The sequence below is a fragment of the Heptranchias perlo genome, chromosome 12 (assembly GCF_035084215.1).
Source record: "Heptranchias perlo isolate sHepPer1 chromosome 12, sHepPer1.hap1, whole genome shotgun sequence".
Classification (NCBI taxonomy): domain Eukaryota; kingdom Metazoa; phylum Chordata; class Chondrichthyes; order Hexanchiformes; family Hexanchidae; genus Heptranchias; species Heptranchias perlo.
The window spans coordinates 23,111,658-23,128,825 of NC_090336.1; the positions used below are offsets into that span (position 1 = coordinate 23,111,658).

Consider the following 17,168-nt stretch of genomic DNA (forward strand, 5'->3'; position numbering starts at 1 on the left):
GGAGGAGTTGGTTGATAGGTATGATTCTGTGAGTATATCAGGCAGTTGCTTGACTGGCCTGTGGGACAGCTCTCCCAGCTTTGGCACTAGTCTCCAGATGTTAGTGAGGAAGACTTTGCAGGGTCAATCGGGCTGGATGTGCTTTTGTTGTGTCCTGATTCGATAACTAGGTTGCAGCCAAGTTGTCCATCCAGTTTTATTATTCTTTTCCTTTCTATGTAACTGATATAACTGAGTGGCTTGCATGGCCACTTCAGAGGGCAGTTAAGAGTCAACCACGTTAGTGTAGGACTGGAGTGACATATAGGCCAGACCGGTTAAGGACATTGGTGAATCAGTTGGGTTTTTACGACAATCCAACAGCTTCATGGTCACTTTTCCAGATTTTTAAAAACAGAATTAAAATTCTCAGACGACCATGAAGGGATTTGAACTCACTTTCTCTGGATTATTAGTCCACGGCTCTGGATTACTAGACCAGTAACAGTAACCACTACACTACCATACCGAGCCCAAGGAATCTCTGAGTTAATGGAAAATGATTCTGCTGCCTTTAATTCACCTTTTGCCACCTGTGAGCTGATTGTTTGTTTGTCAACCTCAGGTGGAGGCATACACCTGGTATAGGGCTTCCTAATAGACAGGGAACCTTTTTATTTTTCCTTAAAAAAGGAAATTAGTATTTGTTAATTATTTAAGCTACTTAATCCCTTCCTGTGATTTTTAATTTCTGTTGTTTAACTTTACTTGTCAAGTTGAGGAATGTTAGTGCTGAGGAATGGAACACTTTCAACTTCAGACACCCAAGGGCTAAATTTCCACCTGGATTCTCACGCTCGTCCACTATAACTTTGGTGGAAGAGCCGTGGAAATTCCAGAAAACGGTGTAAATGCTGTTATGAGGGACGAGAGAAATTCACTCCCCAAGTATCAGCTTCAAGCACTCCCAGGTTAGGTATAGCATGGGTTAGATAGGACTAAAAATTCTGTTCCGGGGTATTCAAACTTTTTGTACTCGTGGACTGCATTGATTTGTATCATGGAACCTCGCACAAGCCAGTGAATGAGAGTTACGAGGATCGAGTTGCCTGGGTTTTGAGGGCTAGATAGCCAGAGCTGGAGGGGGGCTGCAAGTCGCCCACACACCGTAGTTTGGATATCCCTGTCCAAAAAGCATTCTTTAGCCTCAACCTCAATCACAGAATACTGCTCCTTCCTGCACCAGTGTGGGTGAACTTTTTCCAATTTCCACATCAGCCATCCTGTGGTCTCTCTTGAGTGAGATGACCATTGCTATTGAGTGATCTTTATGGAAAGTGCACGTTGGACACTGGTGAGAGCAGGATTGGGTTTAAGTGAATTTAAAGTAACCAATGTTACCATAATGCTGGTGCTGCAGGCTAATTTGTTTTCCTCTCTTTACAGTGGAACAGATGTACTGGGAAGTGATGAAGCTGAGGAAGGAGATGTCTGTTGCTAAACTGGGGTACTACACAGAGGAGTCTTAGTCTCCACGTTAATGCTCCGTATTCAGGACTAGGCTGCACAGCTCCAATTCGAGGGATCATTAATTTACACAATGGATTTAAATAATATGAAGAAAGAAAGAAAACCATCTAAAATCAAACATCAGAGTCTTGCTCCCATGAAGAGCAGGAAACAAACAGGAAGTGTGATAACGTGCCCAGGATGAGCGATTGACTGCCACCACAGCCTGGGCTGTATTAAAAAAAAAATTCAATACCGAGGAGAGACTGTGGATGATATACAGGGTAATTTTATCACCTATAACATTAGCCTTTCATCACATATTCTGTAACTTTGATCTCTATTATTACAGCAGCCAAGGATTGTAAGACCTCCGCAACTCGACCTTGGTCCCTAATAGACCTCAGTGGCTTAATTCTTTGTTTAACTCGCATAAGATGGAGAAAAGTGATTGAAAGGGGATCATTTGAATGAAAAATAAGTTTATTCCCTTTAATGTAGCAATAGCAGTGGACCTTTGGACTCCCTAGGGCGCTGGGCCCAGCCACGATTGATGGTCACTTGGTGTTGCCCTCAATGGGGTGCTATTCACCAGCTCATGGAAAGCCTGGGGAGAGGCAGTGTTAAGAACAACTGGCTGAACCAATTCTACTGCTTCATGTCAGCAGATAACGGCAGATAAATGTGCATTAAAAGGTGGAAGTTGGGAGCAGGGAAGGGGATAATATATGTAAATTAAGTTCCATAAGAATGGATGTCATGTTGGGTCCAAGATACAAAATTAAGCTTAGTGCAGCAGAGACCCACGTCCCCCATAACACTGACCCAGATGAATCTCTCTGCCCATCACACTAACCCCTCCACTCCCATCACATTGACCCAATTACACACTTTCTCAAGTGAATGCTCTTCCCCCTCCCCAGCTGCAGTAATCCAGATGAACTTTACTTCCTCTTGTCACTTTGACCCAGACGGCACCTCCCTTCTTCACAGAGAGGCCCAGACAGACTAATCCGTTTCCGCTTGTGTTTCCTCACACAGGCAGGGGTAAAGACGGATGCAGGTCCTCATGGAAAGCAAGCATCGTCAAACTTCTAGTCATTTGAGAAACTGCTGGTGTTTGATCACGTGTTCAGATCAGCCCTGAATGGAGAGTGGTAGATGAACTCCTCTTAAAACATCAGGCCTGATAGTTTCAATAGAGGGCTTTCACTACTGTTATGAATGCAGAGATAGCTGCAGCTCTATAGTGTTCTCTTAAGAAAGACTTGCATCTCTATAACTTAACCTGTTTCTCAGATATGCATAATACAATGAATTATTTTGAAGACCAGTGACTGTTATGCAGGCAAATGCTCATGGAGCTATTTTGAAACTTTCTCCATTGTTTTGAACTTAACCCTTGTTCGTATGGATGCGTCAGCATCAGGCCAAATTGGATCCAAAATTCAAACTTGTTTTTGCCAAATCGCTTCTGTATTAATGTTTAACTTCTCCCAGTCAGTGATAAGTGCCAGCAGAAAGCAAAATGTCTAGTTATTTCAGTGAATGACTGGGAATCAATATTTCCTTTAAAAGGGGAATGGGGACTCTCCCGATGATACCATTAATTAATGTATCACCCAGTGTGGTACTCAGCTGTACAGAACAGGAAGGTCCCAGGATTGATCCCCAATCTGTGCTGAGTTAGATGATCTCAGCCAGCAAAGAAGCTGAGGCGCTCCAATTGGCCTCAGCCACCTGGGCAAGGGAGGGGAAAAATCAGCCAATATTCCTGTTCCTGATCGCTATCCAGCGACTCTTGCTGGAAAGTGCTTGTGTGGATGTCAGGCAAAGACAAGGGTTGGCTGTGATGCCCGTCACACTCAAATAGCCTGGAGGATATTCACTATATTCACACCAGGGGTGTAACTAACAGTTTGAAGTTTGTAACTCCTCCAGCCCCTGACCACTCCAACCATGGATTTCTAAGGCACAAATATAAACTTTGCAGACATTATCTGATATGCCATTTCCTCTCCTTTTGGGGGGGGGGGGGGGGAAAGTTGGCTGTGAACGAGCAGCAATCTGAATCCTTCCCTTTCATGGCTGAGACAATCCTGCAATGGATTTGTACACAACTGTGTACAGTCCCTAGATCTATGGCACACATGTGACTAATGGCCACTTGTGCGAGTGTCGGAGGGCTGCCAACCAGTGGAATCATAACCCAGCAAGAGTCTTTTGGAGAGGAAAGGAGAACATTGGACGGGGGGAGGGGGGAAATGAGGGATTGTGATGAATTAGCCATATTGTTTTATTATCCCAGGACAATGCCCACCTGCCTGGAATTCTGTACAAAGCAGATCACAATCATTCTGGATTTAACATCAGGTTCAATAGTTTGTTAAGGCAGTACAAATAGGACCAGCACTTTCTATCTATGTTGCGCCTTACTTGGGGATTGATTCTGTCACTGGGTAAGAAGCAAAACTACGCCGCCTCCTCCCCCAGGTTAAATTCCTGAGCAGCTGTATATTGAATAATTAAAAATGAATTTATTTAGCTGATTGCAGCCTGGACAACATTAGGAGTGCTCAGCACTCCCGGGCTAGGGAGGGAGGGAGGGAGGTTTTTGGACAATATCAGCCAGGGTTTCTGCCCATCGCTGCTGAAAGTGGACATGTGACCCTTGGTGAAGTGAATGTGTGTGGTTGTCGAGTGAGGACAGGATCAGGCTTGCCTGTGATGCCATCCACAGTCTAATAGTCTGTGTATACTCACTTCTTAGGCTCACGCATAAAGAATCACCACCTGGGCTAGATATTGGAAGGCCACCTGCACCTGAAATTGAGCCTTAACAAAAATTAGCAGTTTCAGGGGTAGGGAGCGGGGGGAGGGAAGTAAAAAGAAGTTCTCTATGGACCATGCACTAGTGAGGGGGATGCTTGATTACAGGAAGGAGATTCTCAAAAATTGCAGTGACTCCACTCCCCAGATGAGGTTCCCCCAGTCAGTCAACAGAACCCAGCTGCCTGTTGATGCTATGAATCGTTGCTATTGCTGTCTGCCAGCTCCTGCAACTTTCTATATTTGTCACTGTTTCTTTACATGGTCCCACTATCTCACCTTCAGCTAGCCATGCTGTCATCTCCCAGCTGAGATTCTGGGGCACCAAAGACACTACCTGTTGGGATGTTCACTCTGCAACATGCTCTTACTGTACACAGGCCACTCCATCTCAACATTGCCATGTTAGTCACTCTGCCCTACCAGCTGATACTCAACATCTTCCTAGTGTTCCAGAAGCATCTAGCCTCTGCTTCTGTGCTTTTGTCAAGGTCCAGGTCTCTGCACTATATAAGTGTGGGCTGGACACTAGCCTTATACGCTCTTCTTTTCACATTTTACAATACACCTCTCCTCTTCCAGAATGGTTTTCATAATCTGTCAAGCAGGAGAACATCACGTTTCTTCATTTGTTCTTGCATCCCCCTTTGCGGGATGCACCACCTCCTCGGTAACCAGCCTCCTGAGCAATAAATGACCTAACCTATATAATATCTCCAAATGTCTCTACACAGTATCCTGAAAATGGGAACCAATATTTTACTGGGAGTTTCAGCTCCTAAATTTTCATTACAAAATGGCTTGAGTCATGTACCATTCCTTTTCATGTTTAACTTGTATTAAAGTATTATAATCACTAAGGAATTCCTTATAATCCATACATTACTATTAAAGGAGCACTGTCAAATGTTTGGCAAACCTTATCTAACACTAATTCATGCCAATTTTCTACCCCTCTCCTATCTTAAAGGTGTTGCCTCTTGCTGGGATCCACAGGCACTGGTTGCCCTCCAGTATTTGTCCCAAGTGGCTAGTCTTCAGCCTAGTCAGTAAGCACTGGCAGGCTATTCAAACATGGGAGATATCACAGCAGAGTCCGATCCTCTCTTTAGTTGATACCCACATATGCACTTTCTGGCAGGGGTCACTGGGTAGTGATCAGGAGCAGGACCCCTGGCTGATTTTGTTTCCCCCCCCCCCCCCCCCACTCCTGGCTGCGGGATACAGGGGTGAATTACAACCTTTAATATCACCCAGCTGAGATTAGCTAATGTGGACACAGACCAGGAAACAAATCTGCAATCTCTGGTCTGTATGGCTCAGTGCCACACTGGGTGGTGCATTTACCCACTGAGTTATCGGGGCAATGTTTTCTTTGTTTAGAAAAATAATGACATAAATCACATCGAAATGTATTAACATGTTGCTTGTGTTTGATATCAACATGCCAAAAATTGCATATCATTCTTCTGGCTCTTCTTGATCCCTTTTCCTCCTCCACCGCCTGCAAAAAATGTTTGCCAAACACTTCTCCTGAAGGCAGTGCTCCTTTAAGCTGCATGGTGCATGCTTAACTTTTTTTAATTAACTGTTTTTTCAGGTATCGTTAATTAATTCCAGTGTTTTTATTATTGTGGAGAATAGAGTTTCCTCCACTTGCCAAATGTAATGGCTATTGGATGCAGGGGTTTCCCTGAAAATCAGATGGAGCTTTCCTTCTATGGGTTGGACTGACTGCACAGTTATACAAATATCTAATACATTTCTACAGTGTATAAAATAAATACTAATAAAAACTGACAACTTGCTCCTTTTGAATGAACAAAGTGATGTCGATGATGGGCATAGTAAAAAGAAAATATTTTTTAGCATGTTAATAAATTATAGACTGGAATCTAATTAAGGGGTTTGGGTGATTTATGTTTAGAATAATGGATACCTGGAAATGAAATAGGAACACAAGAAAAGTCAAGGACACGAAAATGCCATTCCTCCCATCGCAGCTCATCCCTCTAGTATCCTAACTTTCCTATTATAGCATTTTGAACATTCCTAATAATAGCCTGGCACTATGTCATAATCCATGTGCACAATTTACAGCCTCCGCTCTCTTCCGTCTGCTGTTCTTCTGATACAGTAAAGGCGTGTGAGGGGTGGGGGGGTAGTGGAAGCAGGGCAGTAGTGGAGTTAAAGTTGGTGTGCATCACTTACCACTCCGCTGTCATGTTTAATGGGGCCCAGGCACCTGCCTGAATCGGGCGGGAGCCTCATTATTGTATGCAAATCGAGGTCCTGTGACGTATATAGAATCTCGATGCAATTTAGAGGGACAAGCAGGCAGAGTGTGTGTGAAGAGGAATAAGCCCTTAAGTAAATAAATATTTTTGTGGGGCAAGGAGGAGCAGGAGTACTTCTGTGGACTCCACAAGAATAATGTGAGTCGTTGCCACTGTGACCACTTTTCCCCACCCTCCGGACCTACCAACCTGCCTACTGGCCGGATCAGCCTCTGGGCCACCTGATAGTGTGCTAGCCCAGAGCTAGTGAGTTATAGCGGGAAGGGCATTTTCAAGGCAGGCAGCTCGCTGGTGGCATGGTAATGAGGCCCAGACTTCAAAATGAACCAGGCATCCTGCGACCAGGTCGCCCCCCCCGGCTGTCCACCCATTCCATGCCTTGAGTTAAAATCTAGGTGCAGATGTTGAATGATTGTATAGGCAATTGAGCTGCAGCCATTTGTTGAACTAGTGTAGCTGTCTTGTCTTAATTCATTTGTCAAAGTAATTTGTTGCCCGATGGCCTTGTTCTGTTGTCATTCTAGTCTGGTTACACTCAATACCTCTGGTTCTATAATGAGTAATAATCCAATACCTGTTGGTCAGATATAACTGGGTTGTGTCCATTTTGCAAATTGGCAACCCAATTGTTACACCTGCTGTTATCCAGGTAAGTTTGTGCCTGTTTTCCCAAGCGGTTTGGAGGATTAAGGGAAAGAGGCAACCTCACTCTGTGGGAGGATTTAATTCAGTGATTGGATCTTTGGTTTCACCAATTCCTGAAATCTTAAGACCTCTGGAGTCCAAAAAAACTCAACTGTGTACATTTCCGTATCCAAAAAGAAAAACTTGAATTTATACAACGCCTTTCACCTCAGGATGTCCCAAAGCACTTTACAGCCAATGAAATACTTTTGAAGTATAGTCACTGTAGGAAACACGGCAGCCAATTTGCACACAGCAAGGTCCCACAAACGGCAATGAAATAATGACTGCATAATTTGTTTTAATGGTAATAAAAACAGAAAATGCTGGAAATACTCAGCAGGTCAGGCACCATCTGTGGAGAGAGAAACAGAGTTAACGTTTCAGGTCAATGACCTTTCGTCAGAACTGTTTTAGTGGTGTTGGTTGAGGGATAAATGTTGTCCAGGACACCGGGATCCCTGCTCTTTGAAATAGTGCCATGGGATCTTTTATGTCCACCTGAGAGGACAGACGGGGCCTCGATTTAACGGCTCATCCGAACGACAGCACCTCCAACAGTGCAGCGTTCGATCAGTACAGCACTGAAGTGTCAGCTTAAATTATGTGCTCAAGTCTCTGGAGTGGGACTTGAAGCCACAATGTAATGTTTGAAACTATAAAGGGAGCAAAATCTGTAATTTGTTTCATTCCGTACATACGTTGCACACTCTTTTTGGGTATCATCATTCCATCCTGCCTTTCAGTGGTACCGACATCGGAACAGGAGTAGGCCATTCAGCCCCTCGAGCCTGTTCCACCATTCAATTCAATCATGGCTGATCTGTACCTCAACTCCATTTACCTGTCTTTGATCCAGCATCCACAGCCTTTTGGGGGAGAGAATTCCACATTTTCACTACCCTTTGTGTGAAAAAGTGCTTCCTGATTTCACTCCTGAACGGCTGAGCTCTAATTTTAAAGGTTAGGACCCCTTGTTCTGCATTCCCCCACCAGAGAAAATATTTCTCTATATCTACTCTTGTCGATTTCTTTTATCATTTTAAACACCTCAATTAGATCACCCCTCAACCTTCTCAACTCAAGGCAATACAAGCCAAGTTTATGTCCTCATAATTTAACCCTTTAAGCCCTGGTATTATTTTGGTAAATCTGTGCTGTACCCCCTCCAAGGCCACTATATCCTTCCAGAGGTGTGGTGCCCAAAACTGAATGTAGTACTCCAGATGGGGTCTGACCAAGGCTCTGTACAACTGAAGTATAACTTCCTTCCCTTGTACTCCAGCCCCCTTGAGATAAAGGCCAACATTCAATTAGCCTTAATAGGATTGTCTATTATTAAGTGAGCAGCGGCCGTCACAGTTTCCCACTCACACCAGTAGCTCCACTTCTAACCGTAGATGGAACTTTGGAAGCTCTACTTCGCCTTAGGTAACTCGCTGTTATACAGATTCCGAGCCATCACAGCTGCAGGATTCAACCGACCTTACAATCTCACCGTCTGGATATGAGAGGTAGGTGGAGATTTTTATTAAAAACTACGTGCTGAGATTCCGCAGCCCTTCCAACACACTCCCGTTGCAACACTGGCAGGACTCTGGTAGCCTTTGTTTGAGGCGGAGCCCCAAACAAGGCCACTGTTGTGGAGGGCCCGAAGCTCAAGGACTCCCGATGCGTCCTCGGCCTCGTAAAGGTTTGGTGGATCTTCAGAGGCTCTGAGAGGAAAAAAAAGGTTGTTGGAAATGGAGTCCACATTTGGGTTCCAGGGCTAGGTTGTGGCCTGGGGGGTCGAAGAGGAGGTAAGGCAACAATTTTAAAATAAATTTTAGAGCAGCCTTCTTGGCAAGGAGGCCACTGAGAGCATAGTCCAGCCTTTTCCATAGATAATTCTTTACATTTTTCTCAGTTTGAATAAATATGCATATTCATTTAAATTTCAATACAAATTAAATACTGCTGACTTCCAATTTCTTTTAAAGCAGATTTTTACATTTTGCTCAGTGCTATTAGGTAGATTACTCATCAGTTTAATATTTTACTATCTTATTTCATCAGTGAGACCAGTTAAATCATCTTTTTGTTTGTTATTTTATCTAAATGACATCTTTCAATATTTATATCATTTTTGAATCTTGCTAATTAACGGTAGGTTAGTGTATTCGAGATTCCGAACACTCATGGGCTAATAACACCATTATACTATTGGGTAGGGCACAATGCAGGTTGGCAACAGCTCCACCAAGACAGAAGCTATATGTGAGTGACAGATTGCATCTTCCAACTCACGGTGGACCACACCATGGGGGACCAGCTATTGTTAAATATATAGACAGTGTTGGAGTGTTGAAACTTTCTTAATGGTGACTTTGTTTTATCCCTAACATGAGTGAATTTATACACAACAAACCTTGCTGCAAAATGTGCTTTTGAAAGTTTTATTTGAATATATACATGCACACACAAGATGAACTGTGATAGGATGAACATGTATTGATGAATAGGACTCTAAATATTTTGAAATTCATGCAACAGTTTTATTTCAGGTAGCTTGTTGTATAAAGACAGCTAACATCCAGTTAGGATGGAGATGCAGATTCTACACTGGTTATACAGCAGCAGCTCTTATATTATACAGGTGCTAAAATTACACTGTGAAGTGACAGGAAGTATTTATTAAGTCTCCACCCCTTATTCCCCTTCTCTATAGAGTAGGACAACCAACTTCAGAAAATCTCAACCCTCATTCATGCAGAATGCTAAACCAGGATACAATCCCCTTCCCATTCAGTCCCACTAATAGACCAAACCTCTCCTTATTCATTCTCATTCTTGGGAATTCCATAGACCTAACTCCTTCCCGTTCAGTTCTATTATGTAGGATTCCATTGGACCTCATCCTCACATTCACTCCTGTACAGAATTTCTGATTATTCAGTTTTTAATGCTCAGCACTGGATATAATCAAGTGTCACTGTTTAAGCTACAGATGGCAGTTCTGTTGGAAACCTAATGAGGTTTGAGTAAAATTGCTCAGTTCAGTGTTTTTTGTTCATAATTCATCAAATGATGAATGAATCATCAAATTGGAAGCAGTACAACAATGTGTCAATCAAACAACATATCGAAGAGTTTAAAGAAATAGTATCCCAAATGTAAATTGTATTTTAACATGATGAGGTAGTTGGGATGATGTTGAACCTCTCTCACCTCTGGTAATTCTGATTTTCCTGTTTGTAACTATTTAGTGTCTTCATGCAGTCTGCTGGACTACAGGGTATTGACTGAGCTTCAATTCAGAGCTATTTTCTTGTTCTTCAGCAAAGGGTGACAATGAAATTGTATTAGGAGGGATGGCTATACAAGCTTCTGTACATCATGAAAGGGCTTTATTCAAATGTAAATATTTAGCAAAACTATTGCTCCATTTAGTTCTTTATCCCTCTTCCTGTGGGGAAAATGCCTGAACTCCACTTAGAAATTGCCCAGAGTAGTGTGACTGAAATGATTCACTGTGAGGAGAATCACAGGCAGGGACCACTGTCCCATCACTCCATCACGCAGCTTTCCTGAGAGTGGCCCATCATGCCAGATGTTGGTTGAGATTGTGTGCTACAGAAAAATTAGTAACATTGGTGTAAAGCAATGAGAGTGAGTGCACAGGGATGAATGAGCTGACGTGACGAGGAAGCTACACCTCAGGAGGAGTTTGTGCAAAAATAAACTGAGTGGCATTTGTGAGTTACAGCAGCTGAGAAGAGTGATTTAGTTCTTTGTAACTTATCACTAGAAGATGAGTGCTCCTTTTTAATAAAGTATATATTTTAGGTGCAATTGTTTAAAAAGTTTGAAATGAAGTCCTAATGCTTCCAGCCATGCTTACAAGGTGGGAAAGTGGCTGAAATGGTTATGTGCTGGTGCAGTTTGAGTGCAAAGCCATAGTTGAACACCACACTGGATAACAGAGATCTCTCATGCCCTGGATTTTTCACAATGTAATGAATTACTTGCCACAGTATAAGTGCGGCACTTGTTCAACCCCAGTGGTACTGGTACTGGTCCTAGTCCTGCCTGTGACAGTGGAGTAACAGGTCAGATGAGGTTTAACATGAAAAGCCAATGGAATACCCCAAAATCTAATGAAAGGACATCATGATGCACATTAAAGCTACCACTCATAGCTACCTATCACGTAGATACAACTCCTCTGGTTGGTAGCTGATATGTCAATACATAAAAGTAACATATAATTACACTACCGGCCAACACACACTGGGCTCCTCAGTTCCTTCTGAAACTCAGAACACCATTGGATACGTATTGGCACATACACAACGTATGATGCAGAGTGTAAGGGTATGTATAGTTTTGTTCAAGTTTTAGAGGAAAGCAAAGTGGCTAATTATGTGCAGCAAGGTTTTCTCCCCAGTCCCAGTGTACATCAGATAGAAAGGAAGGGCTAGAGTAATTCCAACACACTTTACAAAAAGAGAAAGAGGAACTCCCTATAGTCCCAGCACACTACAGCAGCAGAGGCAAAGCCACAATCCATGCATTTCCAACAACTTGAGTTGTTGGTCAGCAGTTTTTTTTTTATTCGTTCATTCGATGTGGGCGTTGCTGGCAAGGCCAGCATTTATTGCCCATCCCTAATTGCCCTTGAGAAGGTGGTGATGAGCCGCCTTCTTGAACCGCTGCAGTCCGTATGGTGAAGGTTCTCCCACAGTGCTGTTAGAAAGGGAGTTCCAGGATTTTGACCCAGCGACGATGAAGGAACGGCGATATATTTCCAAGTCGGGATGTTGTGTGAGTTGGAGGGGATCGTGCAGGTGGTGGTGTTCCCATGTGCCTGCTGCCTTTGTCCTTCTAGATAGTAGAGGTTGCGGGTCTGGGAGGTGCTGTTGAAGAAGCCTTGGCGAGTTGCTGCAGTGCATCCTGTGGATGGTACACACTGCAGCCACGGTGTGCCGGTGGTGAAGGGAGTGAATGTTTAGGGTGGTGGATGGGGTGCCAATCAAGCAGGCTGTTTTGTCCTGGATGGTGCTGAGCTTCTTGAGTGTTGTTGGAGCTGCACTCATCCAGGCAAGTGGAGAGTATTCCATCACACTCCTGACTTGTGCCTTTGTAGATGGTGGAAAGGCTTTGGGGAGTCAGGAGGTGAGTCACTCACCACAGAATACCCAGCTTCTGACCCGCTCTTGTAGCCACAGTATTTATGTGGCTGGTCCAATTAAGTTTCTGGTCAATGGTGACCCCCAGGATGTTGATGGTGGGGGATTCGGCGATGGCAACGCCGTTGAATGTCAAGGGGAGGTGGTTAGACTCTCTCTTGTTGGAGATGGTCATTGCCTGACACTTGTCTGGCGTGAATGTTACTTGCCACTTATCAGCCCAAGCCTGGATGTTGTCCAGGTCTTACTGCATGCGGGCACAGACTGCTTCATTATCTGAGGGGTTGCGAATGGAACTGAACACTGTGCAATCATTAGCGAACATCCCCATTTCTGACCTTATGATGGAAGGAAGGTCATTGATGAAGCAGCTGAAGATGGTTGGGCTTAGGACACTGCCTTGAGGAACTCCTGCAGCAATGTCCTGGGGCTGAGATGATTGGCCACCAATAACCACTATCATCTTGCTTTGTGCTAGGTATGACTCCAGCCACAGGAGAGCTTTCCCCCTGATTCCCATTGACTTCAATTTTACTAGGGCTCCTTGGTGCCACACTCAGTCAAATACTGCCTTGATGTCAAGGGTAGTCTCTCTCAACTCACCTCTGGAATTCAGCTCTTTTGTCCATGTTTGGATCAAGGCTGTAATGAGGTCTGGAGCCGAGTGGTCCTGGCGGAACCCAAACTGAGCATCGGTGAGCAGGTTATTGGTGAGTAAGTGCCGCTTGATAGCACTGTCGACGACACCTTCCATCACTTTGCTCATGATTGGGCGTAGACTGATGGGGCGGTAGTTGGCCGGATTGGATTTGTCCTGCTTTTTGTGGACAGGACATACCTGGGCAATTTTCCACATTGTCGGGTGGATGCCATTGTTGTAGCTGTACTGGAACAGCTTGGCTGGAGGCGCAGCTAGTTCTGGAGCACAAGTCTTCAGCACTACAGCCGGGATGTTGTCAGGGCCCATAGCCTTTGCTCGTATCCAGTGCACTCAGCCTTTTCTTGATATCATGTGGAGTGAATCGAATTGGCTGAAGACTGCTTCTGTGATGGTGGGGATATCAGGAGGAGGCCGAGATGGATCATCCACTGGCTCTTCTAGCTGAAGATGGTTGCAAACACTTCAGCCTTGTGTTTTGCACCCACATGCTGGGCTCTGCCATCACTGAGGATGGGGATGTTCACAGAGCCTCCTCCTCCCGTTAGTTGTTTAATTGTCCACCACCATTCACGACTGGGTGTGGCAGGACTGCAGAGCTTTGATCTGATCCGTTGGTTGTGGGATCGCTTAGCTCTGTCTATAGCACGTTGCTCCTCTGTCTAGCATGCATGTAGTCCTGAGTTGTCGCTTCACCAGGTTGGCACCTTTGGTGCTGCTTCTGGCATTGAACCATAGTTGATCCCCTGGCTTGTTAGTCATGGTAGAGTGAGGAATATGCCGGGCCATGAGGTTACAGATTGTGCTGGAAAAGAATTCTGCTGCTGCTAATGGTCCACAGCGCCTCATGGATGCCCAGTTTTGAGCTGCTAGTTCTGTTTTGAATCTATCCCATTTAGCACTGTGGTAGTTGCACAAACACGTGGTTTCATCTTATAAAGATATCCTAGATTGAGAGGTAGTGGGAAGAGAAGAGAGGGAGTGTGAGGGGACAGTTAGATCAGGATCATGGACTCTGATTTGGAGGTCAGTAGCTTACAGTAAGAGCGATGGGTAGTGGACAAAATGGGTCCATGGAATGCTTGTCTGCATGGCTGGTTCCAGAAAGGTGGAACACCATGGAGATAAAAAAAAAGCTGTACACCTTGAATGAATAGACATCCTCTGCAGGAAAGGCTGAGGCTTTTATAAAAAGTGATAAACTCTAGAAAATGGAGCTGTTGAGTCATGTGGATGGCGAATTAGTATTTGTATTGTGTCCAATGCTGTCTCCTCGCCTGGTGCCATTTTTAGATGAGAAGAGTTTGATGCACAATTCACATCTGATCACAGTCTCACTCTTGTCCTGGTGCCTCTCCTGATGTCTAGACAGAGAGAAACAGGTTATTTTTGAAGTTTGTTGCTACATACAAACCTTACAAATGACTCAGTTGGTAAATGGATGAAAGCCTGGTACTGAGCCATGAGGATTAAGGTCTCCAGTTCCGTCCCTGAATCATTGCAGTTCGGCTATTACCAGATACTTCTCTTACACGCACCACAAAAGCCATCTCCTGTAGGCAAACACACTTGTTCCCTTTGAACCAGAGCTTGATCTTGTGTAAAGTAACCTCCTATAGAATGCCCTGGGTGATCAATAGACCTGTTCATCATCTCCGGATTTCTATAAAGGAATTAAAAAATTCAGAAGACCCTTTCAAGGGGTGGAAGTGTGGCGGGGCGGGTTGTCTGCCCACCCCTTTGACTTACCATTGACCCCTGTCCAAAATCCTGGGAACCTCTGTTGCTCCACCATAGCCACAGGGCATTTGCAGACAAAAGTGAGACAGACACTGCATGATAGGTTAGTAGCCATCTGATCCCCACCTGTCACATCTTTCTTGGAATTATAGCAGTGTTCCTACCTATAGGTCTTGGCTCTGTATCTACAATTAGGTTGAAACTATAACTAATCAATGTATCTAAAGTCTCTGATCTTTATACTCCTAAAACCCTTTGTAATGTAGAAGACAATCTGCGAGACCAATGCATGTTTCTTGAATGATGAACAGCCACTTCCATGACACACATGTGCAAGGCATAGTGATCTAAATGGATTGTAATGCTGTTTGATAGATGGTGATACATGTTAACTGTTTAGTAGCACTTGGAGATTCCTCAGGCACTATGTCTATTAGTAATCAATAGTATAATCATAGAATCATACAGCACAGAAGGAGGCCATTCGGCTCATCGTGCCTGTGCCAGAATTATCTTGACCGGTTTCTTTCTGATATGCTTTGGTCAGAGCTAGAAGAATATAAGCCATTTTCCCAGCAGATGGTGATTTTGTGGGCGGTATCTTTCTTAAAATAACCTGCTTTTTAAGTTGATTGATGTGGTACAAAGCGAGGAGCTATAAACTACGGGAAAAAATATTTAGTTTTTAAGAAACCCTGGTCTGCGCTGAGTTGGCTCACTTCAGCCAGGATGTTTAGCAATGGTTCAAGAATTGGCCTCAGCATCTCTAGGCTAGCAATTAAAAAAAAAAATCACCCAAGGTTTCCACTTCTGATAACTATTTAACAATAGAAACTCATGTGAGTGTCTGTCACAAGAGGAGAGGATCATGCTCGGCTTTGATGCCCTCCACAGTGAACAGCCTGTGGACACATTGTGTACTCCCAATTATGAAGAACGGAGGCTTGGGAAAGATACCAGAGGGTGACAGTAACAATGAATCCAGATCCCATCATGAGTCATCACTTTTAGGAGAGGAGGGTTAAGATGTGGAAACTGGGGGTGGACAGAAGTCCCCACAGAATTAACACCAATCGAACACTTTCATCCAGGTCACCGTTCTGTGTGTGCCTGCTGTCCACCTGACAGTATTAAATGCTGACTGACTGACTGACAAACAGATGCTAGCTAATAGAGTCCTACCTTTGGAAACCGGTGACTGCAAGCACGATGATGAAAATACAGCCGCAGACAACAACAACCGTTGTGATGAGAAGGCTTGGATTCTTTGAGATGCTATCTATGTGAAAGATTTTAAAAACAAATCCGTTACGATGAAACACCTGTGGATCAGTTGTAAACAATTTTACAACACCAAGTTATAGTCCAACAATTTTATTTGAAATTCACAAGCTTTCGGAGGCTTCCTCCTTCCTCAGGTGAATGTTGTGGATCAGTAACAGAGTACAGGAGGAACTCAGTACCTATCAGTGATGGTATAAGCAGGTATTCTACAGGTCGGTGGCTCTCAATGATGGTACAGAAGGGATGCTATGAGTGGGTACCTATCAGTGCATGTATGCCTTTGATGATTAAGCTTCCATCCTGGTTCAGCTAATTTTTGTTGCTTTAAGTAACTTCTCCCAGTCCATTTCCTCAATTATATAATCAGCAATTAATGCTGTTTAAAAACTATTGATGGGGCAGTTTAGAGGGAGCTATACTCTACGCCTAACCCATATTATATTTAGCCTGGGAGTGTTTGACACTGACACTCGTGTCCCATTGCTGAATACTGACATTTCTCATCTTGGTTGGCAGAAAAATTCACTGTAAGCATTGATGTTATAGGATGACTGTTAATCCATATATATTCACTTTCACATTGCATTGGCGATTAAAACCATTTTATTGTTTAAGTTTTCACTTTACCCTGGCAGGACTGTGCTGTAAACGGGCTAAGTACCATTTAGCTTGTGTGTTCCCAAATCTCCTCCATTGGTATAGCTGTCTCAGAAGCTCTGTTTTCTCTTTTGTGCCAAACATTCCCTTTCCCCTCATCATCTCTTAACTCTATATAAAGCCCAAGTTTGTTCTATACTTGGATGCTTCTCCCTTATCTGGGTGCCTCTTCCAACGTCTCTTACACTGTAGGATAGGATGTGAGAAAAAGCCTCGTCATTGATCCTTCTCTCACCTCTAGTCTGCAAACTCTATCCTCATCACAATAATTCTTATCTCAATTTAACTTCTACTACTGTTAGCTCCTGTGAACTTTCCTCTCTTGCTCCTTCTAATCTGTATTCCATTCTACACTCACTTCCT

The 17,168-nt window shown here is 43.8% G+C and overlaps 2 protein-coding genes across 5 annotated transcripts in view; one reads left to right on the plus strand and one right to left on the minus strand.

The window, feature by feature from the left end:
- LOC137327893 (guanine nucleotide exchange factor for Rab-3A-like) overlaps positions 1 to 6,216 on the plus strand; it is a 110,979-nt gene extending 104,763 nt beyond the window's left edge. For 2 of the 4 annotated variants that reach the window (XM_067993797.1, XM_067993796.1), the window contains one exon: positions 1,426 to 6,124. In XM_067993797.1, coding sequence (XP_067849898.1) covers positions 1,426 to 1,508 — 83 coding nt within the window. In that variant the 3' untranslated portion in view covers positions 1,509 to 6,124. Of the gene's footprint in view, positions 1 to 1,425 lie in introns of all 4 variants that reach the window. The other 2 variants (XM_067993793.1, XM_067993794.1) reach the window with 1 other exon arrangement.
- Positions 6,217 to 14,349: 8,133 nt separating this feature from the next.
- Positions 14,350 to 17,168, minus strand: part of LOC137327776 (eosinophil peroxidase-like) — a 38,396-nt gene continuing 35,577 nt past the window's right edge. The window contains exons 15-16 of the mRNA XM_067993583.1: positions 16,047 to 16,143; positions 14,350 to 14,488 (exon numbers count right to left, since the gene is read on the minus strand). Coding sequence (XP_067849684.1) covers positions 14,350 to 14,488; positions 16,047 to 16,143 — 236 coding nt within the window. The remainder of the gene's footprint in view (positions 14,489 to 16,046; positions 16,144 to 17,168) is intronic.